The 23768-nt window shown below is 35.2% G+C and overlaps 3 protein-coding genes across 3 annotated transcripts; 1 reads left to right on the top strand and 2 right to left on the bottom strand.

Moving 5' to 3' along the window:
- The first annotated feature begins 4188 nt into the window (after nucleotides 1-4188).
- Nucleotides 4189-7260, top strand: LOC107801843 (cytochrome b561 and DOMON domain-containing protein At5g47530). Its single transcript, XM_016625239.2, has 3 exons — nucleotides 4189-4879; nucleotides 5559-5807; nucleotides 6538-7260. The coding sequence occupies exons 1-3, from the start codon at nucleotides 4265-4267 to the stop codon at nucleotides 6886-6888; spliced, it is 1215 nt and encodes a 404-aa protein (XP_016480725.1). The 5' UTR covers nucleotides 4189-4264; the 3' UTR covers nucleotides 6889-7260.
- Nucleotides 7261-8075: 815 nt separating this feature from the next.
- Nucleotides 8076-13169, bottom strand: LOC107801850 (inositol monophosphatase 3-like). Its single transcript, XM_016625248.2, has 12 exons — nucleotides 13070-13169; nucleotides 12913-12968; nucleotides 12575-12625; nucleotides 11492-11572; nucleotides 11281-11384; nucleotides 11106-11190; nucleotides 10372-10426; nucleotides 10232-10275; nucleotides 9509-9577; nucleotides 9323-9423; nucleotides 8887-8943; nucleotides 8076-8593 (listed from the first exon to the last, which is right to left on the bottom strand). Exons 1-12 carry the CDS (start codon nucleotides 13080-13082, stop codon nucleotides 8497-8499), a joined length of 813 nt encoding a protein of 270 aa, XP_016480734.1. The 5' UTR covers nucleotides 13083-13169; the 3' UTR covers nucleotides 8076-8496.
- Nucleotides 13170-15430: 2261 nt separating this feature from the next.
- On the bottom strand, nucleotides 15431-23509 carry LOC107801851 (putative MO25-like protein At5g47540). Its single transcript, XM_075228578.1, has 11 exons — nucleotides 22938-23509; nucleotides 20965-21126; nucleotides 20567-20685; nucleotides 19966-20040; nucleotides 19620-19713; nucleotides 19208-19267; nucleotides 18517-18585; nucleotides 16964-17062; nucleotides 15969-16013; nucleotides 15779-15881; nucleotides 15431-15693 (listed from the first exon to the last, which is right to left on the bottom strand). Exons 1-11 carry the CDS (start codon nucleotides 23055-23057, stop codon nucleotides 15617-15619), a joined length of 1023 nt encoding a protein of 340 aa, XP_075084679.1. The 5' UTR covers nucleotides 23058-23509; the 3' UTR covers nucleotides 15431-15616.
- Nucleotides 23510-23768: the final 259 nt, after the last annotated feature.

The raw sequence follows: 23768 nt of genomic DNA, 5'->3' as shown, positions 1-23768 counted from the left end.
TTTTTGCTTGCTAAATGTCTACATTAGAAAGCTCTGACAAAAATTCCAAATTAATTATATCGTCATATTGAACTAAGATTAAATATGAAATCATATCAAATAGGCTTATCTTTTCTATTTTTCTTGAACTGTTGACAGCCTTGCGAAAAAAGGACCTCTCGACTAGATCATTATTATTTTAACATTATACTTGAAAATGTATTACAAATCACTTTCTTTGTATAATAATCTATTTTTATTTTGGGCTCTCAATTAATTTGGTCCATTTTAAGTCAGCGAGAAAAGACGTAATTCATTATCTTTTACGTATTAAAATATTTTTCTTCGCTTTTTATAAAAAAATGTCAAGTATATATTATTTATTCCGCTTCCTCTATACGTTGAATTTCAAAATAAAAACAAAAGACGAGTCTAATCAAGATTTATTCTTCAGGAAATTATTCTAGCCAAACATGGAAATATTATTTTCCAGTGTCGGTATGTGAGTCTGAAAAATTACGCAAGCCTAATATACCACTTATTCTAAATGGAAAAAGGGCCAAATTTGGCCCTCTGTTATGTGAAAGAGACGATTGTACCCCCGACATTACATAAATGGTAAAATTGTTCGTTTTCGCATAGTAGAGGTTCAAATAGTACGGGCTAGTCAGTTTTCGGACTGATTATTCAAAAATAGCTAGCGTTTGCAAAGTAATTAAAAAATAGCCACTATTTTGCTGCAATAGGGACTGGTACAACATAATATACTGGAGATCGGTGCACCTGTATATGAACTTTCAGCATATTATGCTGGAACTCCAACACACGAAAAGTTCCAGCATAATATACTGGAGATTGGAGCACCTGTGTATAAACTTCCAGTATATTATACTGGACCGCTATATTATACTAGAACTCCAGTATATTATGCTGGAATTTCAGTATATTATGCTGGAGTTCCAGTATAATTATGCTGGAACTCCATTATTCCAGTATATTATGCTGGAGTATTTTTCGAATTTTGAATAGTGTTTTCGTTCAAATTTATCTTTACATGAAAAGTGGCTAAATTTCGATTACTTTTGAAGCTGTGACTATTTTTGAATGATCACTTTTAAATTTAGTTATTTTTAAATTTTTCCCATAGTAGAGGGACAAATTTGGCCTTTTTCCCATTCTGAATTCAATCAGAGTCTACCATTGTTCTTTTAGCCGTTTGTAACGCCCTTATTTAAAATATAGAAGAGTTACCCTAAATAGCCGATTATAATGTGTAAAATCGTGTATAATCGATGTATAATTTATGTATACCGGATGAAAATTTAAACAATGAATTTGACATGTTATTTTGTAAAGATCCCTAAAATATATTTAAGTTTTAAAAATTATTTAAAGTGTAGCTAGTTTGGCAACTTTTGATGTTGTTACTTCTTTGGACTTTCAGATTGGGATCTTTACACAAATAGCCGTCCATATTCATTATTTTATTAGCCATATACATAGTTTATATATTGATTTTATAAAATTATATACATATCATACAATTAATTATGTATATATTATACCTCTATTGACTATTTTTAGTTTAAGTAGTTGAATGAACGACTATTTGGGTTTATTCTACATTTGAGGTTGGACTCTGCCTAACTTTAACTTGACATTCGAATGTCCAAAGGGCTGAAGTCTGAAGCCCAACTTCAGACACATTGGGACCTCATGTCCTCATCATTGGGCTGGACTTCCAACTCAAAGTTGAACCCTTCGAGCCCATTTGCAGTTGCTTTGGCCCAAACAATTGCAAAAATATAACACTTTTTGGTTCGGTCTTTAACTTTTGACCACCGCTTACCCCATAACCAGAATTTCAAGGTATATAGTTAAAAGTGTTGTCCATTGGGCAAGCAACAAGCAACACTTGTTACTATTGAAGTTCGTCCTATAGGGGAAGCGGGGACAAAATTCAAGACCGTCTACTTTAAAGGCTATTTGTGTACCTCACCCGCTTTGGCCATTGGAGGCCATGTAACATATGTTCGGGATCATCTACCTTGTGGGGACGTTTGGTTAGAAAAAGTATCCCGGGATTGTTATCCCACCTTTCAATAGTAATAAAAAATATTCTACTATCCCGAGATAGTTATACCGCGATTTCATCCCAATCAAACATAGGATAAACTCATCATAAATTTAATCATGGGATCAATTATTCTTTATCCCTCGTACCAAACGGGCCCTTAGCTTTAAAATTGATTTTCTTACAAACTAAAACCTAAGTAATTATGGACTAATATTTTGTCATTCGGTTTCAAGAGATGGGCTAATTGAGATTGAATTATGTATAATGAAGTTTAATTTGTATGTAGCGATAAATGACTTATAATTTTAATTAAAACTAATTCTTCTTTAACATAAAAAAAATGTGATAAAAAGGTGCTTAGATCCTACCAAAAAGGACAAGTAGGTGAAAGAAAAACAATAAACCAATGAAAAATTGCATAAAATAAAGAATTAATTAAATTAAAGGCTTAAAATGGAAATGATTTCAAGAAGATGGGATTTTAGGACAAATGGAAAGAGTTTATTTAAATTTTGAAAGGTTTAGGTCACCCTTTTATTTGGATGATTTTGAGGGGTTGGGTTTGGTTTGACCTAGCTGTGTGGCTATTATCATGCACCTAACCCAACTGGTTCTGTTTTATCCCAAATAAATTAAATATTCAAAATGCAAAAGAGTACAAATAAGTTGTTAATATAATGAAGTGGTTTAGCCTAAAGGCTAAAAGTTCATAACCAATGAGCTTTAGTGTTTTTACTTTGTGACTTTTGTCTTTGTTTAGTAAAGAATGAAAGTGGTTAAGATTTCCAATAATTAGCCATGTGATTATTTTTGACTTTATCTAAACTCAAAGATGGAGTCAAGATTTACGTGTTACATATATGCAAAATTATATATAAGTCACGGTTTATTTTTGTGTGACCTATACTTTACGGGTTCAAGCCATGCAAGTAGTAATTGATGCTTATATTAGAGTAGGTTGTCTATATTACACCCAAAGGCGGATTCAGGGTGCTCACCTAAACCCCCTTTCGCCGAAAAATTATATTTTGAATCCATTTGACATAGCTTGAAAGCATACTTTAGTGGTCAAGGGGTTCGAAATTTGAGATCATTAGTTCAATTCCTACTAGCCACAATCTTTTTCAATTTTTTAACTTTTTCTTTGTTTGAACCCCTTCGCTGAAATCCTGCTTCCGCCACTGATTACACCCCTTAAGATGCGATCCTTCCCCAAACCTTTCGTGAATACGAAATAATTTATGCACCAAAATCCTTTTTATATATACAAAATTATACTCTAAAAACTGAATTGGACTGTTATGTTTTATAGGTGAAAAACTGAAAATTTCACCCTACCAAGCAAGGTATCTAAAGAGCTAAGAAGTTAGAATTTTAATCCAAGTGACATTTTCTAATTCATAGTTTTACTACATCTTATCTAACTAGATATCCATGACACAAAAGTAAAAAAGTATTTTTTTTTGTGGCAAGTTGATACCTATAAATAGTTATCGACTGACCGTTATGCTCATTACTAAACTTACAAAATATACCAAGAATTAACTAGTCCAAGTAAGGAAAATTATGGATAGAGTAGAAAGAAGAAGTCATTAAAAACTTTTTGTACTCATATACAAATTTATTCTTCTTGAAAAGATTCTTTCATTTGTTTAAATCTTTGTTTCCCTTTTCATCACCTTAATACAATATCAAGTTTAGGACAATTGCAGTTGAATGTTAGACATGTGCAGGTATGAAAAAAGGAATTAGTTGTTGAAAACAAACTTAATTAGTAAACAACACTTTGACAGGTGCCCTAAAAAGACCCCCCCCCCCCCCAAACCCCCTCCCCCCCAAAAAAACCAGGGGCGGAGCTAGAAGCCTGAATACGGGTTTGATCGAACCCAATAGCTTTTGCTCAAATAATATATTTGTCTTAAGAAATTTATTAAATATATACAAATACTAAATTTAGAACCCATAAAGTTGTTGTCGGTTAAAATTCAGAACCCATAAAGTTGAAATTCTGACTCCGCCTCTGTACCCAACCCCAAATAAGTACAAATATTAAAGAAATCTTCCAAGCCAAACTATCTAACTAATCTTAACCCCACTACCCTTTATATATTAGCCCCTCCATTCCTTCTCATTCCATCATAAACTTTTTCTCCAAACACCAAAATAACAACAACAACATAGTGTTCTAGAATCCTTAGTTTCTTGAAAATGTTAAGAGTTTTCTTGATTTCATGTATTCTGTTTTCTCTGTTTGTGTCATCCACATATGCTCAATCATGCACAAAGTACAACTTTACAAGCAACCAAATCTTCACTTCATGCAGTGATTTACCTTACTTGAACTCATTCCTTCACTGGAATTATGATCCTTCTTCAAAAACTGCGAAAATCGCCTTTCGACACACTAAAATTGCCTCCTCAAGATGGGTAGCATGGGCTATAAATCCAACAGCTCAAGGCATGGTTGGTTCACAAGCATTAGTTGCATATCAAAAATCAGATGGAAAAATGAGAGTTTACACATCTCCTGTCACAAGTTATCAAACACAGTTACAAGAAGGGAATCTGAGTTTTCCTGTCTCTGATTTATCAGCTACATATTCGAATAACGAAATCGCGATTTTTGCTACATTAAAACTTGATAAGTTTAACTCTACAATTGTGAACCAAGTATGGCAAGAAGGTCCAGTTTCAGGAGATTCTCCTGCAATGCATGATACTTCTGGTGTTAATGTTCAATCTGCTGGAGCTCTTAGCCTTCTTTCTGGACAATCTAAAACTACTACTACTGGAGCTGCAAGCTCACAATTTAACAAGAAAAATGTAAGTCATTTGATTTATTTAGTTTCACATATAGTTACTGAACTTTACGTGCTATATCAGTGAAGCCGAACAACTATTTTATCACATTAAGGTAGAAGAAGGGGAGTCTCGGCGTAACTGGTAAAGTTGCTGCCATGTAACCAGGAGGTCATGGGTTCAAGCCGTGGAAACAGCCTCTTGCAGAAATGCAGGGTAAGGCTGCATACAATAGACCCTCGTAGTCCAATTCTTCCTCGGACCTTGCGCATAGCGGGAGCTTAGTGCACCGGGTTGCCCTTTTTTTTCTTCCTTAGAATAGTAAAGTCAGAAAACTGTTTTTGTTACTAAACTTTACCACTTTAACATTAAAGTCACACATTGATGGATAGGTTTATCGATGACTTTACATTTATAGTAGAAAAAGTTTAGTTATTTTAATGCGACAAGAAATAGTTATGTGACTTTACCAGTTCTATATTGTGTCTGCTTCTTTTACTTTTACCTTGAGCCGGGAGGTCTATCGGAAACAACCCCTCTACCTTCACAAGGTAGGAGTAAGGTCTGCATACACTCTACCCCGACCCTACTTTGTGGGATTACACTGAATTTGTTGTCGTTGAAACTGATTGCATTTTTTCTTTGAAAAGTACTAGTAATAAGTTTTGACTTGAAATTCTGATTTTTTAATGGATTTTTTCAGCTTCATGGACTGCTAAATGCAGTGAGTTGGGGGATCATGATGCCTATAGGGATCCTATTTGCAAGGTATTTAAAGGTGTTTTCAGATCCTGCATGGTTTTACCTACACTCAATTTGGCAAATCACAGCTTATGTTATTGGTGTTGCTGGTTGGGCTACTGGTCTTCAACTGGGGAGTGAGTCCCCTGGTATTAAATTTACTGTCCACAGAACCATTGGGATTGTCCTGTTTTCCCTTGCTACCCTTCAGGTAATCTAGTCATTCTCTATTGCACATTGTTACTTCAAGATTTTGGCTATCAACATTGATTTGTTAATGCCAAAAAGTGATTGTTTTCGGAAACAACCTCTCTACCTTCATATGGTAGGGGTAAGGTTTGCGTACACAGTACCCTCCCCAGACCCTACTTGTGAGATTTCACTGGCTTTGTTGTTGTTGATCAAAAGTAGCCCTCTACTATACGAAATATCTTAATAGCCTTTTGTTATACGTTGGCTATTCATACCCTTGTTGTTAGTAAATCGTCTTATTTTTATCCTTGACTTTAATGGCGTTTTAACCTGAAATATGTAACGGAGGGTAATATAAAATCATATTAAAAGTAGAGGGGTAAAATTGGACCTTTTCTTGTTTGACACGTGGAATTCATCCGGTCCACGTTGGAGCTCCATTAAAGTCAAGGGCAAGTTAGTTAACGGCAAGGGTATGAATGTCTCCAAAGTTTAAGAGAGAATATTTTTTTTTAAATAATTCATATATTAGAGAGGTAATTTTGTAGTTCCTTTTTTCTATGTTGCTCGGACACTCCGAAATACTGCCGGCAAGTACGGCAGCATCTTGGAGAGTCCGCGCAGCATAGCTTTTTCCTATTAAATATTTGAATCATAACATTCTAAGCAAGAAATGAAATTGAAAAGTTCATTTACAATCATCTAAATTTTTAATTTAACTACAATGTGAATATGCCTTTTGATTACAGGCTTCTGCTATGCTGCTAAGGCCAAAAAGGGATCACAAACACAGGATCTACTGGAACATTTACCACAGATCAGTTGGATACTCAATTGTTGTCCTTGGAATCTTCAACATATTCAAAGGTTTGAACATATTGAATCCTGAGAACAAATGGAGAATAGCTTATATTGGAACATTAATTGGTTTAGGAATCATTGCTGCATTCTTGGAAGTTATTACATGGTGTGTGGTTATAAAGAGAAATAAATCTGTTACTACTGTTGAGAAGAATACACAAGGACAAGGTTTATATGAAACAAATGGCTATAATAATGGCTATGGAAATGGAACTACTAGGATACATTACAGAGTTTAGACATTGAAATATTCTTCTGTACTGGAGATAGTTTGATTTGTCTACTTATGTAGTTCAATCTTGGATATGATGCCAGAGGAATATTTAGATATAGAGCATCATGGGATGGTTTTCTTTTTCTTTTTTCCCTTTTTTTTGTCGGTTCAGGTTTTATTTTCTTGAATTTCAACTTCTCTACCTTCTCAAGGTAGGGGTAAGGTCTATGTACACACTACCCTCCTCATACCCTACTCGACCCTACTCGTAGAATTACATTAGGTGTTTGTTGTTGTTTTTTTGGTTCGGATTTTATTTTCTTGAATTTCTTGTTGATATTACATATGTACTTTACTCCTTATGCAATATAAATCAGGGTGTTCTTTTTTCTCTTTATATGTTTCAGTCTCTAATTCTCTTCATCCTCTACCTTTCCGGCAACTACCTCTCCAGGCAGGGGTAAGGTCTGCGTACATACTATCCTCCCCACACTACTCTTCCCAAACCCCACTTATGGAATTATACTCGGTATGTTGTTGTTGTTGTAGTCTCTCATACTCTTATTCAGCTGAACTTCACATTATTGGCTACAAGGATAAAGAGATATATACTAGTAGTCTTTAACATTAGCACAGCAAATTACTATAATATTAAGTCAAAAAATCAGATATAGTGCAAACCATTAGTGTGGAGGTCCAGAGTCGAGGATTAGGGTAGTAGGGTAGGTGGTAGATTGTTCATATCAGTAGGATTAGTACGCACTCTCGCATTCTGTTGGTAGTAGGTTTCTATGACTACCCGTCATTTTCTTCCATTTTGATCATCTTATTATCGCGTTGTTTCTATGCTGCTTTTACATGGCTTTTTGGTGTTGTCCCTCATTGTCCATCTTTTAATTAATGTAGTTCTTATGTTTTCCTGAGCCGAGGGTCTATTGGAAACAACCTCTCTACCTTCACAAGGTAGGGGTAAGGTCTGTGTACACACTACCCTCCCAGACCCCACTAAGTGGGATTATACTGGGTTGTTGTTATTGTTGTTGTAAACCAGTAGTGGGAGTAGAAGAACAACATTTATCTTTTCAAACTACTACACAAAAGTATTACCAATTCTAAAAGTAGAACAGCCACTAAAATAATTCGTCATATTCTATCAGTATAAAGCTACTCCACAAAAAGTTAATAATAATAATTTCTCCAAGGACAGTGTTTGACAATGATAAGATTGAAGAGAAGTTATATCAATGAAGTCTTTTTCTATCAAACAAACTGATGTCTTTGGCAGAAATAGGCCTTGTAGGAAGCTTCTTATACTATAGAACAAAATCTATCCCATTACATAATATATCATTGAAGTCACCTTCCATCAAACAAACTAATGTCGATGACGAAAATTGGTCTTTCAGGAAGTTTCTTACACTAAAGAACCAAATCTATAACATTATATGGTCTCTGTTTATTAAAAAGGATAGTACAGCTGACTTGCCTGGTTAATTAAAACCAGCAATAAATGGCAAGAAGTGAATGTTTCTTGGCTAAATAATGATTGAATCCTGAAGATAGAGTCAGGACATGATTAGAGCTATATCCCGTTTAATATGAAATTAAAACTGCTTCTGACGGTAGCTTCTTCTCATTCCGATTCATTCAAGGCCTTGATAAATGCGTCCTTGAGATGACCGTTTGTAGCAGCTACCCGTCGAGCTGTGAGGTCAAATTCTGAACCAGATCTGATGAAGAAAAACTACTATACATCAGAGATATCGAACTGTCGTTTGATTATTAAAACAATCAATCATTCAATTTTGCGTTGATCTTAAAACTGTTGGGGGTTGGATATATGAATTTGCTACATCTTTTCCGCTCCATACAGGTGTATACTTAAATATATTATTGAATAATCTGATCTCTATTTCTCTCAGAAATACTGAACTCTACTTTTCTCTCTATGTGAACATGGAAACTTCATCTTATTCTATTTCATTATTAGGAAATTTCATGAGGAATAAAGAGTGTTACTCACGGATCAAACACGAAACCTCCAGCTTCTTTCACTATCACAGCACCACCTGCCACATCCCTGTATGTAGAAGCAAATTGTCACCAATATGTCACATGTTTTTTTAACTTTTTGTTACCACATCCCTATATAAGCAAATTCTCGTGTGCTGCCTTGGACTTATTTGTCTAAATATACTATCTTGCTATTACTTGTTATCGGTACTATCTTGCTATTCTTTGTTGTTATCTCTGATTTAGTTTTCTAACTATTTGTCTTGCTATCACTTGCTATGAGGGCTTCCTTCACCTTCTTTAGCCGAGGGTCATTATAGTCTCCCGGGTAAGGCTACATACATCCTACCCTCCCCAGACCCCACTTGGTGGGATTATACTGGGTAGTAGTTATTGTTACCAATATGTCACATGTTAGCAGATTAAAAAGAAATTACAAGCCTTACCAAGGGCCTCCAAATTCAAGTTCGTAGAAGAGATCAAGCCTTCCACATGCCACTCCACACAGATTTAATGCACAAGAACCGCACATCCGGAGGGACCTGACCTGTAATATAAAGATCCACCCGATTTTTTTTAGTCTACACATATTTTTAACTAAAAGCGTGGATGTCTTGGAAGGTGTTAGTGACCTTGAAAAGCAAGCTATTGATTCTCCCTGTAGTAGCATCTAGAGTTAACTTATCCCGCTTCGTTCCAGCCTGCTCCAGTAAAATAAATGTCAGTAACTTTTCCTAGTATACCAAAGAGGTAAAAAGTGAACCAGCACACCGATAGGCATAGATCCAGCCAGGTCTATAATAGATTCTCCAAATAAATGTGACGGGAAAAGAAATCTTGTAAACTTCATCATAACATAACCATAATGATCAATAACAACTACTGCCATCTAACAGCATACAAGTAAGACTATCAATATAATAGGAGGTTGCTAGAGATTTGCAGGAATTTTTTATATCTTGGCTAAGAATAAGCGTGTTCCTAGAATTGGACAAGCAACAGAAACTGGTTTCCGTATTCACTTAATTGACCAGTTTATCCTATTCACATCTTTGTAGAACTCAGGACGGGCAGTCTTGCTTGAAGTAAAATAATCGAAGGTATTCTTAAAGAATGACCAGCCTACAATCAAAAAGAGGATGCATGCTTCACCAATTATATGCCACGTCCGAGTTCATACAAACCAACATGGATGTTCAATTAATTGTAGTTGGAAAATATTCTGAAAACAATTAACTAAATTTCATGTTCTTATTAACAATGGTTACAGCAAAACAGATCTGAAGTTGTCTTTATGTGTCATGCTTCATTAAACATGCTATTATAAAGCAAAAACAATAATGAAGGTCAAGTACCTCTGTAGCAAGAAGAGCCTTCACAAGTTCAGACTGTGAAGATACTGCGGGTATTAAATCAATGCAGAAGACTTGTCAGTGATCGATAGGTTGTAGATACGATGTTTTAAAAGCTGCACCAAATCAATATGCAACAATACCTTTGATAGGCTTCCCATTGAGAAAAGCACCTTTCTCATGGATTGCAGTGAAAAGCTGCATGTCAAAAGTAAAAATCCTCTTACTAACTTGGATCATCAGTTCACCAAGAAACAATGTTAAATAAAACGACCAACAGCTCCCAAATTGATCACAAGTCAGGAGTCAGGACAGCTACAACAAGTTGATTACTATTATGAATTGGGAAATTATTCATGTGTAAGGATGCTCTCTGTTTTTTTGCTCCATTTCTCTTTCTGTTGTCGATTGGTGGTGAGGGTTTATCTCATAATTTATGTAACAAATAATTAGGCTGCAAAACTCATGCGATGTGCGAGTCATGCTTCCTTACCTACTTGAAGGAAGTTGTCCCAAATTACCTACTTTTTCTCTGAATTAATACAAATAAAGTGAAGAATAGAATAAAGTGGAAGTAAAAGATCCATATAAGGAAACCAACTAGTTGTGAATAAAGGTTAGTTGCTGTTACAATTACTATTAGGACATGTGTCTCTTTGGAAAGTTTATTCTGGTTAGAGACTTGTATAGTTATGTAGGGGTAAGCATGGAATTTAGAGAACCTTTACTTTATAAAGAATCTCATATTTGCTCACAAAAATATATTGTTTCGTACTGGAATGAATTGAACCTAAGGATAAGGAAATGAATATAGAGGATTCATACAAACGAACTCAACTAATTTAGAATTGAAGCATAGTTGACAGAGATATCTCACCTCATCAATAATTGGGTTATAAACAACACCAACTGTTGGAATCTTTCCAATTGTGAGACCGATCGATACACAGACAAACGGAAACCTAAAATTAATCAAGTTTCACAAATCAGCTTGAGCGGCTTCATGAATCATAAAACAAGTTCAATCTAAGTATGGAGAAATTTATGATTACCCATGCACAAAATTAGTCGTTCCGTCGAGTGGATCAACTATCCAAGTTGGTTCATCAGTCAGCTCAAAATTGCCACAAGCAGCAGTTGTTTCTTCGCCAATGAACTAAAGTGAAGAGATATTGCAGCAAAGAGCCGGAAATAGATGAGTAAAATCGTTTCACAATACAGCTAATAAAGTGATGGAACTAAGAATACAAGATGAAAGCTAACCTTATGGCTTGGGAACTGTTGCTTGAGATGATTAAAAATGAGATCTTCACATGCCTTATCAGTCTCGGTGACTAAATCCACCTGCATTGGATGAATTACAAAAATTTAAGCGTACAAAAGACCCATAGAATCAAACAAGAAACTGAAAAGACCAAGATTTACATGTTTTTTCTTCCCAAAAGCAAAAAGATTATTTACTATATGCAATAAAAATTCATTCTTAACTAAGTCCTATGCGCACGTCTCACACTACATGTATTTCAAACACTCTAAAACATTGTTTACCTACTACAGTCCTCCATTGTGCTTCCTATGCAATATAAGCCAAAACTAAGAAGAACAATAAACCTTCTTTCACCCTTCTCCTTTTCTCGAACAACTCGAACTGTGCCACCAAATTAGTTCAAAAGGCATTTCCTTCAGTTTAAGTATAAATTTTTTGACTATTATAAGAAGCATAAGTAGTTTCCTAGTGGATAATGGACCATATATGCTCAAACTCAAGCCACAAACATGGTTCATTCTCTTAGTAGTATCTCAATATCCAAAATTAACCTTCATAGAAGCAAGAAACGGACTAGCACATTAAGCAATTATAGACCTTTAGTCCAAAAATGAAAGTAAACTACTTATGAGGTCTCTTGTTCGAGCCCGGGAATGGAGTCCTCTTTAATAGGAGGCTAAAACCCTCCATAATGCGCTTAATGGGCTTTCTACAGCATGAATCTAAATTAGTCGGGACATGATTTTCAGACACCAAATGATTAAACAAAAAAAGAGAAGCTCCTCAATCCAAAAAGACAACAAATTTACAAAAAAAACACTAACAAAAGAAGGGCAGCCCGGTGCACAAAGCTCCCGCTATGCTCGGGGTCCAGGGAAGGGCCGGACAACAAGGGTCTATTATATGCAGCCTTACCCTACATTTCTGCAAGAGGCTGTTTCCACGGCTTGAACTCGTGACCTCCAGGTCACATGGAGGAAACTTTAACCGTTACGCCAACGCGCCCTTCAAGAAAACCACTAACAAGAAAAAGCCAAAACAGAAATGCTTAGCTAAAAACAACTAAATAAAGCACTAACCACTCCTTTGTGCTCCACATTCTTAGTCTCATGGAATCCTTGGCGAATTACCTTCAAAACCCAGAAATGCAAAAAAACAAAGAAACCAAGACCAAATTAAAGCCAAAAATTGAATCTTTATAATGTAGCTAAAATTGATCAGACAAGAAACCAATAAAATAACAACTGCAAAAAAAAAGGAAAAAAAATCAATTGGGTCGAATTTAAAACAAAGAAATCAAGACCAAATTAAAGCTAAAAATCGAATCTTTATAATGTAACTAAATTGATCAAACAAAAAACCAATAAAGTAACAGCAAAAAAAAGAAGAAGAAGCAATTGGGTCAAATTAGATTTACATCTCCAGCTTTCTTAGCTGCTTCAACTGCAACATCAAGAAACTGTTCAAGTGAACCTGAAATTCAAAACAACGGCATTTCAGAAATAATTCGCATACAAATACTTATACAAGTATATGGGTAAAATTTTTAGAATTAGAGATGAAAGGGTCTATACCATCTTGAGCCATCTTTGAAATATTTGATTAATTGAGTGATGGGAAGAGAAGTGAGAATATGATGTGAATATATATAGTAGATTATAGATTTTTCACGTAGGCACATGAAAGAACATTATAGACAATTTTGTTGGACCTGAAATACCCCTATATTTACTCATATTCACATGCATAATTCAAATATAACAACCAACGGTGGCGGAACAAGATTTTCATTAAGGGGTTTCAAAATATATAAAAGTAAATATGTGAGAAAATTAAGGGGAGTCAATATATAATATATATATACATATAAAAAAACTTTACCTACCTACATAGTGTATTTTTCCCGTGACACCCCTTCTTATAAGGTGGCTCTGCCACTAACAACTACCCAATAAGTACAAGTGGGGTCTGGGGAGGGTAGAATGTGCACAGACATTACCCCCACCCGGAGAGTAGAAAGGCTATTTCCGAAAGACCCTCAGCTCAAGAAAACGAAAAGAGACAAGAGAGACAATAGGTTTTAGCAAATGAATCGCTGTGAAAAAATTGTATTGGCGCTAAACTTATCTATTTTAGTGCTGGATTTGGATCTATTTACAGATAGGGATACAGTCAGAACTTCTATAACAACATCGGTATATAACAATCATTCACTATAAAAATTAAGTTTTTATGGAACCAACGATACTTCCACCTCATACGGCTCCGTCCCGAGCTTCTGTCGTCCGCTTTAACATTAAATCACTATTTATGCATATATTTTCAGCCTCGACTGACGAATCTCTTTGCTTCTCAGATGATATCGATCAATGGTGCTTGCGTTGTGAGAGATGCCCGCCCATAGGGACCGGCCTGCTTCCGGCCCAAAAGAACCGGTCACTAGCTAGCTCCACTAGTGGGGCCCTATCCGGAGACATACTGAAAACCATACCTTTCAAACCAAAAGTGTAATGCCCGTCTTCCAAATAAAAAAAAGGGCTTGTTGGGACTTTCATGCTATGTTATAATATATGTTATCTATAACAACGCTTCGTTATAACAGCTGAAAAAATCCGAAATAAACAAAGTTGTTATAAAGAGTTTGACTGTATATACATTTGAGATATGAATAATATTTTTTAAGTAGGTGGGCAAATATGACCTTTAACCGTTTTACAAATTAGGAGAAATTTAACATGGAGGCCCTTTAGGAAGAATATGAGATAGTAGAGGAATATTTTTATGGGAAAATGATGATACTACTAAAAAATAGGAATTAATACCAAAAGCAAGAATCCTAGAAAGACAAATTAAGGGTAGTTTGGTAAATAATCGACAGTGATTCATGGAATATGCCTATGTACGTGAGTATATGCTGTATTCGTTATTTCCTCGTGTCCATATTCTTCCACTTTTGTCCCAATTCCTTTATATATCAAATTAAAAGTGCAAATTTAACAAAACAATATATTCCAGAAATTTTTCATTTAAAATAATGACGAAAGGTAAAGTATTTACTGTTACTACGATGAATAAAATATTTATACAATTATATTAAGTAAAAATCAATTATAAATAACTATCTTTGAAAAGAGGGGTTGCTCTAATGGTAAGCAACCTCCACTTCCAACCGAGAGGTTGTGAGTTCGAGTTTCCCCAAGAGTCGAGGGAAGGATGTGGGATTATACTGAGTTATTGTTGTTGTTGTTTGTATCTTTGAAAAAAATTGGTATGAATATGATATTAGTTTTATTTGAGTGCACGTGTCGTGTGTACGCAACATTAAAAATTACGAGTGGTCTAGAATAGCGAAAGAGATATATTATGAAAATAACACAACAAAAGAGAAAAAGGGAGAAAGTGAAGAGATTATTGGAGTAGTATATCTTTTCTTCTTTTATGTCCTTTCCTTTATATTTTCTTTTGGCATATAAATCAAATATTGAAACAAGTTTTCTAGCTCATTTTTGAATTTACATGCAAATAATGACGGATTCGCATAAATGGTAAAGTTGATGTCATGTGACTAGGAGGTCACGGTTTCGAGCCATGAAAACGGCCTCTTGCAGAAATGCAAGGCAAGACTGCATACAATAGACCTTTATAGTTTGGCCCTTCCCCATACCCAGCACATAACGGGAGCTTAGTGCACTGGATTGCCCTTTTATCTTCTTGAGCCGAGGGTCTTTCAGAAAGAATTTCTATTCCTTCGGGTAGGTGTAAGGTATGCGTACACACTACCCTCCCCAAACCCCATTAGTAAAATTTTACTGGATCGTCGTTGTTGTGACTATAAGTTGAGAGCTCTTTAAAACTACTCAAACCTAAGATAACACTATTCAAATGATCCATCTAAAAAGATTCAATAGACAGAAATGAATGAGAAGAAATGGCGCTGATAAAAGCAGGTGAAGATTCAATGAAATTTGTGTTCTTGAAAACTAAGAACTAATAGTCCAATAAATACTTTCTCAGTAGAGAAACACCATTTTTTGGTATTAAAGATACAACACAAACTCAACAACTCAGAAAAATAACTAGTGCCGAGTTCAACAGCATTCCTTGGATCCAAGGGCTGCCATTTATTTGATTTCCTTGGGTGCAAGGGCTGCGATTTCTTTGACAACTTGCGCTTTGTCAGCCTCAAACTGCTCGTCCTCTGCAGACAAGAAAAAATGATTAACGACAATGGTGAAACATGCATTCACAAGACACAGTGTGTTCCTTTTGGTTGTGTTTTATACCTTTGTCAGTCTTAAAATCGGCAAAGAGACGAAGTAGTTTGCTTCTGTTAGCAATAAGGATGCTAACAATATCAGGAGGCTTATTGTGATTTGCGGCAAATAGCTGAAAAGCATTAAAAAGTCAGAGACAAAGCATTTGACAATGGAGTTAACAAGCGGATATATATGAGTGTTAATACCAGTAGAGTACCTTGAAGACATGAAACGCTTCTATTTGGATACTTTTGCTTGACTCCTGCAAAAGAAGAATTCAGCAATCAACATCGGGTGATACCGATACCATTTAAGAACATTTGTTAAAGACTCGCTGATGTTAAGATTCTCATGTCAGCTGAAGTGACGAGAAAAGAGCATACTTTTCCATATTCGTAAAACCTACATACTTTATCCTGCAGCATATCTTTGTTCATATGCACAGAAAATGTCTATATCATGGTTTGCAAGGACAGCTAGCAAGTGACACTCCAGACCACAGGTTGTTCATTTAAACAATTATCCGTCTACTACTGGATAGTCACAGATAAAATTTAGGAGTGGCAGTTTACAACAACGACGACAAGAACAAACCCGGTATAATTCCACATGTGGGGTCAGGGGAGGTTAGTGTTTACTCATACCTTACCCCTACCTTGTGGAGATAGAAAGGCTGTCTCCGATAGACCCTCGGCTAGGACTGGCAGTTTGAACCCGTAATTTTCTGACCCTAACCAGGTATCTCAAGAAGTTAAGATACAGTTTTCCATAGTCTATGATGGGCGGCTTTAAAGTTGGGATAATGAAGTTTATTTTCCACTTCTTTTTCAATGATCTAATACATCTCAAAAAAGTCGAAGGCGTAACAGTTTTTGGCAGGTAGATTGTAATCCAAACTCAACCCATAGACACCCAAAAGTCAAGACTCATAATCTGTTAATATACATGTGGAGGTTTGGCTTTGACCATCTCTTGTAGTAACCCGTGTCAACATGTCTAAATTTAACCCAATACTGCATTTTCCACCCATTTATGCATGTCTAACCCTAAACTAGTAACCACAGAAAGGGTATATTGAGAAGCATAGGAAAGTCCAGAGAATAGAAAACAAATGGAAGTAACTGCACCTACAGAACTCTGGCATTGAAAGAGACACGAGGAAAGAAAAAACAAATAAAAGTGACAGCGAGTAAGAGGGAAGGTGATCGATACCCTGAGTAGATTCATAAGAATCCTCAAGTTGTCTCTTGAGCTAACATAACGTGTCATTACAGCAGAATTTGAGCGGTCCAACAGCATATCTGCCAAGAGCTGCAACAGTAAAGCAGACATTATAAGGATTTAGAAAGAAGAAAAGCGTGGGCTTCTTTAAAGCTAAACGTCACAAGTATTCTGAACATGAATTTGAAAGACTACTGCCAAAATACGTAACGTGCTTAAATATCTACTTATCTTGAAGAAGTAAAAAGGACATTATAAGAGTTATAAAGACAAAATTTACAAAGGAGCAGTGTGCTTGAATATGATGTGGCACAAAGAAGCAATTATTCATTTTATTTCTCAGTAGTAACCAAGATAAGTAAAAATGCTATTTGAACTGCCGGAAACTGTCTTCGAAATCACAGGTTCTGCTCCCAATCATGAAAACAATCTACAGAACGATTCCACTGGAATGTGAAAACTCCTAACTTCCTCCTTATTCTTCCTTTTTTGCATTTTTTATTTTTTTGGAACCAAAAGTTTTATTCCTCTAATAGCATAGTGAAAGTGCTAAATATGTACAGTAACAAAAAGTCATAACCGTACTTCACAAAATTCGCACTTGAAAGGATATAGGAAACCATATTATTTTATATTTTCCTTATTACACCAAAAAGCCAAAAAAGGACGAGCATTTATTTTTAAACCTATGTAGTGGTTCAGCTTTTCCTTCAAAGAATCTCCGCTTCCTTTCATTAAATATAAACCAAAATATACATGACGGAATGATATTCCATATGCTTCTACTGTCTTTTTCACCCTCCCGCCTGACCAACATGAGAGACCGTTCTTTACAACATTGGCATAACCCAGTTTCATCCACAAAGATATAGAAATAAACTTCACAATGTTTCCACCACACCATGCAGCGGCAAATAAGTAATATTCATCATGCCTCCCAACACAATTAACAAAAATATAAAAACCCCTTCTTTGCAAAATGTATATGTCAAGCGAGCTTCATGAGCAACCAGCCATCGTTAAAGGGGCTTTGCTCATCCATATAATCTTCCAGAGCCCTTAAGCCCTTAGTTTACTGCAATCGACGATGATACCACCTTATAGACAGACTTAACAGTAAAAATTCCAGCCCTTCAGTGTTTCATATCTGGTGTGCCTTGTATCTATTAATACCTTCCTAGTATTTCCTTCTTAATATGAAAAAGGGGATTCCCTCTCAGTACTCAACTAAAATGCACATTAGATATGTATTTTCTACAGAGTTCGTAACAAAACTGTAAACGAACATCCCCGAGAGCAGAAAAGGTAAGAAACGAAAAGAAAGGAAAAGCTCTTCCACAAAATGAAGATAACATTCAAGTCGCCAAAACATCTTCTTGTGTAAGATCTGGAGGATTTAAGGAAAGAAATGCATTTTTTACCTCAATGATTCATAATGTAACATACCAAACTTACACTGAGATTCTTTGCAAAATGTGAGAGATTCCAAAGAAACAAAACTCATGCCCAGAACTATATACTATTCGACAGAATAAATCCCTTACCTTGACAGCTTGTCTTCTAGTGATGTAGTTACTAGACTCAAGCAGCTTTGAGTTATACTCTGTGAAAAACTGAAACCAAAACCAGAAGGTGTATAAGTTAAAAGAAAAAATAATTTCCCAGAACGACTAACAAGTCATTCATAAGCAACCCAAAAAGCACACAAGAAACAGCTATTACAAATGAAAAATAAATATTCCCTGCAACTTCTGAACATATCTGTGTATCACTTCACTAACTCCCACTAATGCAAACAAAACAACAGTGGTTCCTTTTTTTTTTTGATAAAACAATTGAAAGTTGGAAGTAGTTGATCTGAAAATATCCTTAACCCTCAAAGATGCAAGATAATTTTCAGTTTCCTTTGGATAATTACAATTGATCTTTTCTGTTTTCACCCCTTCCCTCAACTTCAAAAACCTGGATGCAATAGACAAATGGAGCAACAAGAATAAGGTCCACAATTTAGGATTATAATACTATTGCCAACGGGATAAATCATGTAATCATAACAAAGACCTTAACAGTGTAAGTGGAACTAGTACTGAAGAAGTAGCTTGCAAGCATTATGTATATCTGTGAAAATAAAGCCACAAGCAGCATAATTCTTCGAAAGAAAAAAATATATGGTTCAAACAATATGCCTGCACAGGTTCAATAGAAACACTTCTCCAAATAAATAAGTTTCATTACCCAGTCATAATTCTTCGAAAGAAATTCAGCTACTGTTGATTTGTGCCTTGTCAAGAGTTCCTGACCAAGAAATACAAGCCAATCAGGACAATGCCGCAATAGTCATGATAACTTAGTCCCTATGGAACAGAAAAAGCTATAACTTTCCAAAGCCGTTTTTTCCCAATGCAGTTTCTTAAATATTTTCTAATTTTAAGTAGCAAAATGGCTTCACTTTCTGCTTTTTCTCCCAACTTAATAAGGTGTGATAGGGCAAAGGAGAAGCAGACAGACGGTGTATTTGCTTTATAGTCAATGTAAATTGATTAAGTAATGCTCAATGGTCACCATTATAATGACAATGATAGTTATGCATGAAAACAGGATTATCTATACGATGTTCATTCCAGATTCTTGATCAAGAGCACTCAACCTTAAAAGTGGCAGCAGCATCAGCAGCAATGTCAAAATTTGGCAGCTGAATATAATCGAAAAACTTCTTCATATGCTCAGACTCCAAGACATATCTAAAAACAAAAGAATAAATGTAAATTCTCAGCAAAAAAGAGGCATACAATAACACAGAGCTACTTTGATGTTTCTATTCAAGCCTTAATCAGGGACTAGAAAGAGATTACTGAAAGATACTAATTACTTCAACGGCAGGTCACATAAATAAGTCTCCTAACGCCAACAAAACTTAAAAGGAGCAAAGAAATAATTCTAGACAATCTTCTAAAAGACGGAAAAAAAACATTAAATAGGTTCTTGTGGCTTACTTTGCAACACTCTGGTGGCGAATGCACTCCCGCAGCATTGCACCATAATGTAAAGCCATATCTGTATTCTCATAACTAATGACAAGGCAAAAGGATCAATCAGAAGTCAGCGAAAACACAGCAACGAGATTAGAAACAGGAATCCTCATAAACATCTTTTGCCCCAACAAAATAACTTCCTAGAAATTCTCCGACATCAGGTGCTTGCAAAAAGGCAGCGGAAAAGTACTACTCTATCCCATTTTATGTGATAAAATTTGACTAGCCACGCAGATGACTTTATAAACATCCAGAAAATACATTTGAACTAATAAATAAAACACACACAAAATAAGGAACGAAAATAAAGGAATACAAAAACCTTTTTATAAATCAATATAAGGAAAACAAGAACTTCTAGGCTAAAAGTCCATGGATAAAAAATGATTTCTTTTATCCAAATAATCTGACCTAGCTTTTGCATGGATACAGATTAGAAACCAGCGTCAGAAAAGTAGAGGCAAAAACAACTTAAAGAATATGGAAAACTAATAGACAAGAAGCATTTGACAATGTAGGACAAAGCCACCACATTTTGAACATGTAGTCGACTGTAGCTTACCCTAATATTAATATGTCCATCAAATCAATGTTTGCTTCCAAGTAATCACAAGCAATTAGCCGGGACTGAACCTGCTGCCTCTGCAGATTTGCTACTACTTGAGTAGCATCTTTGCGGGTCTGTGAATTAGAAACATCATTTTGTTATAGAAAAATAAGGAGCAGACAAAAACAAGATTTCAAAAGAGTAACAGGCTTAACAGAAGTGAAAACCCAATTCCAATTGATCAAATAACATGTAATAGAACCACCTTAAATATTAGAGAAATTAGAGAACAACCAGATAACACACTCTCGCAATGCAAAAAGAAAACCATACATAAGACCCAGCTGACATGACAAGAGTGAGACTATCCGACCATAAGCAACTCTGTGAACTCTTAGAAGACGTCAAATTACCTCTAAATTCAAATTGGGAAGACAAGTAATTATCAGCCGGAGTGTGTTCTCTCTGAAGAATTCTTGAGTCAACTGAGCACAGGCCTCAGCGAGAGGCTCGGATTCGCCATTCCCGTAAAGAATAATCTTTAATTCCCGGATTGACTTGCTTAACTCCATCATCTGCGGATATGCAGTTAAGAAGAAAAAGTGTATAACAAACACTATAATAAACATAATCAAGCAAAAGCATAACTCATACAAAAGTGTACTGCCATATATCTATCTCAAATCATAAAAATAGGGGCATTGTCACTGATGATTCAACACACAACTCCAGATCACATATTTGAGAAATCGCCTGAGTTCAATTACCAATTCTACTGCATATCACATAAAACTCTTATCCACCACTTCCATTGTTCACTTAGCAATTGGTGTTATCAACAAATGCACAGAATTAAAAAATAAATTCTGATAACAAGAAAATGAACCAGATCCAAATTGGGTTTACTAAAGCTATCCCATTTGTGAAAATTTTCCCAAAGCAAGCTAATTCAAACAATTGAACCAAACCAATCAACTATGAATTCCCTGTATCCGTTCCACTCTATTCAGATCTCTAATTCATAAGCTAAGCTAATTCAGAAGTCTCACCCCAGTAATCAATCAATCAATCATCAACTATTCCACAATTCCAAACTAGTTAGGACAGAAAACATAAATCCTTATATATTTTCACTCTGTTCGAGTCCGATTTTTCTTCCGATACAAGATAAGAAAGGTAACATTTTTCAGTAAGAATCAATTAACTGCATCTCAAACCAAACTAGTTGAGCTCTGCTATATGAATCCTTTGTATCCATTCCACTCCATAGTCCATTCACATCACTAATCCACAACTAAGCCATTCAAAAGTATCAGCCTAAAAATCAATCAATCATGTCAAGTATGCATCAATTCCAAACTAGTTATCTGGCCCTTTTTCTTTTTCTTTTTTTTCAAAAATAAGAATAAACATCAACCTTTTCAGGTCACTAATTCACAAACCAAGCCAATTTAAAAATCTCAACCCAACAATCAGGCAATCATCAACTAGACCTCAATTCCAAACTAGTCTGAATCGAAGATGCAAATAACTATATATTATGCTCTATTGGGGTCCATTTTTCTCCCAATACAATACACGATAATGCAACAAACAATCAATCAATCATCAACTACGCCTCAATTCCAAACTAGTCAGGATCGGCGACATAAATCCCTATGGATTTCACTCTATTGGAGTTCCATTTTTCTCCCACTACAAGACATTGAGACAAGAAAAGCTACCATTTTTTTTGTTGGCAAAAATAAGAATAAAGGTCAAACCTTTTCATCAACTACACCTCAATTCCAAACTAGTGAGAATTAAAGATACTTATTTCACTCTATTGGAGTCCCATTTTTTTCTTAATACAAGACATTGAGACAAGAGAAACTAACTCTTTTTAGCAAAAATAAGAATAAAGATCAAACCTTTTCATCAACTACGCCTCAATTCCAACCTAGTTAGGATCAACAATATAAATTCCTATATATCTCACTCTATTGGAGCCCCATTTTTCTCCCAATACAAGGCATTGCGACAAGAAAACTATTTTTTTTTTTTTGGCAAAGATAAGAATAAAGATCAAACCTTTTCATCAACTACGCCTTAATTCCAAACTAGTTAGGATCAACAGTATAAATCCCTATATATCTCACTCTATTGGAGTCCCATTTTTCTCCCAATACAAGACATTGAGACAAGAAAAACTAACCCTTTTTTTTTGCAAAAATAAGAATAAAGATCAGACCTTTTCATCAACTACGTCTGAATTTCAAACTAGTTAGGATCAACAATACAAATCCCTATATATTCCACTCTAATGGAGTCCATTTTTCTCCAAATACAAGACATTAAGACAAGAAAAGCTAACATTTAATAGCAAAAATAAGAACAAAGATGAAACCTTTTCATCTTTTTTGGTCTCGCGAGTATCAGGAGCACGCTCAAGAAACATAAGAAGATCACGAGTCTGACGAACAAGGTCAACTGGAGTCTTAGGTTTAGACTTAAATAACCCCTTCATCTTCGCATCACCAGCAGCACTAAAGCTATTCTCCCTAAACGACGTCGCAGAAACAGCAGCAGTTGTTGGAATAGGGGACGAGAGCCTCTGAACCACAACTGATTGTGGTTCTGATGAGGCTCTGCCCCCTTTCCCTCCTGATTATAAACAGCTTCCTATTTTGCCTTTATTTTTTACCCAACTACACTGTGTATCAATTACAGTTGAATTCTGTTACAGTTCTTCAATGGCTTTAATATGGGGTTCTCTTTTTACGTTTTTTTTGTTGGGGGGCCAAGATTTTGTGTGATTTTTTTAATGGGTTTTTGTGAGTTGGATTTGGGGAAGACAAAGTAATAATTTGATCTTTGATTTGATCTATGATGGGGTTCAGGTGAGTATTTCAAACTGTGTCGACAAGTATTTGTTGTTTTCTCCTATGGCTAAATTCCTATTTCTACACTTCCTCTTTATAATTTTCTCTTTCTACGAAAATATTACCTATATAAGTTCTAATTTGACCTATTAATTTTTTCTTAAATATTTGATATTCGAAATTAATGATCCGATTAATGTGAATTCATGGATAGGGACTAGCAAAAACATTCCCTATTTAGAATTTATTTATTCTCAAAACTTAAATCAGAAACTTGAGTTAAAGTTTGATGAATTTCATCCAATATATTACATCGGCGGACTCATTTTTATATATTTTTTTATATTTAAAATACA

The sequence above is a fragment of the Nicotiana tabacum genome, chromosome 13 (genome assembly GCF_000715075.1).
Source record: "Nicotiana tabacum cultivar K326 chromosome 13, ASM71507v2, whole genome shotgun sequence".
In the NCBI taxonomy this organism is placed as follows: Eukaryota; Viridiplantae; Streptophyta; class Magnoliopsida; order Solanales; family Solanaceae; genus Nicotiana; species Nicotiana tabacum.
Note: the sequence above shows the minus strand (reverse complement) of the source record. Positions and strands in the feature narration are given on the sequence as shown.

Excerpts from the sequence above, each read along its gene's own strand:
- LOC107801843 (XM_016625239.2), top strand. The coding sequence starts at position 4,265 with ATGTTAAGAGTTTTCTTGATTTCATGTATTCTGTTTTCTCTGTTTGTG. Across the intron at positions 4,880-5,558 it reads CACAATTTAACAAGAAAAAT|CTTCATGGACTGCTAAATGC; the intron begins GTAAGTCATTTG and ends GGATTTTTTCAG. Across the intron at positions 5,808-6,537 it reads TTTCCCTTGCTACCCTTCAG|GCTTCTGCTATGCTGCTAAG; the intron begins GTAATCTAGTCA and ends TTTTGATTACAG.
- LOC107801850 (XM_016625248.2), bottom strand. Across the intron at positions 11,573-12,574 it reads ATGTGGAGCACAAAGGAGTG|GTGGATTTAGTCACCGAGAC; the intron begins GTTAGTGCTTTA and ends CATCCAATGCAG. Across the intron at positions 11,191-11,280 it reads ACGACTAATTTTGTGCATGG|GTTTCCGTTTGTCTGTGTAT; the intron begins GTAATCATAAAT and ends GATTAATTTTAG.
- LOC107801851 (XM_075228578.1), bottom strand. The coding sequence starts at position 23,057 with ATGAAGGGGTTATTTAAGTCTAAACCTAAGACTCCAGTTGACCTTGTT. Across the intron at positions 17,063-18,516 it reads CTAGAAGACAAGCTGTCAAG|CTCTTGGCAGATATGCTGTT; the intron begins GTAAGGGATTTA and ends TTACTGTTGCAG. Across the intron at positions 16,014-16,963 it reads TTCTTATGAATCTACTCAGG|GAGTCAAGCAAAAGTATCCA; the intron begins GTATCGATCACC and ends CTTCTTTTGCAG.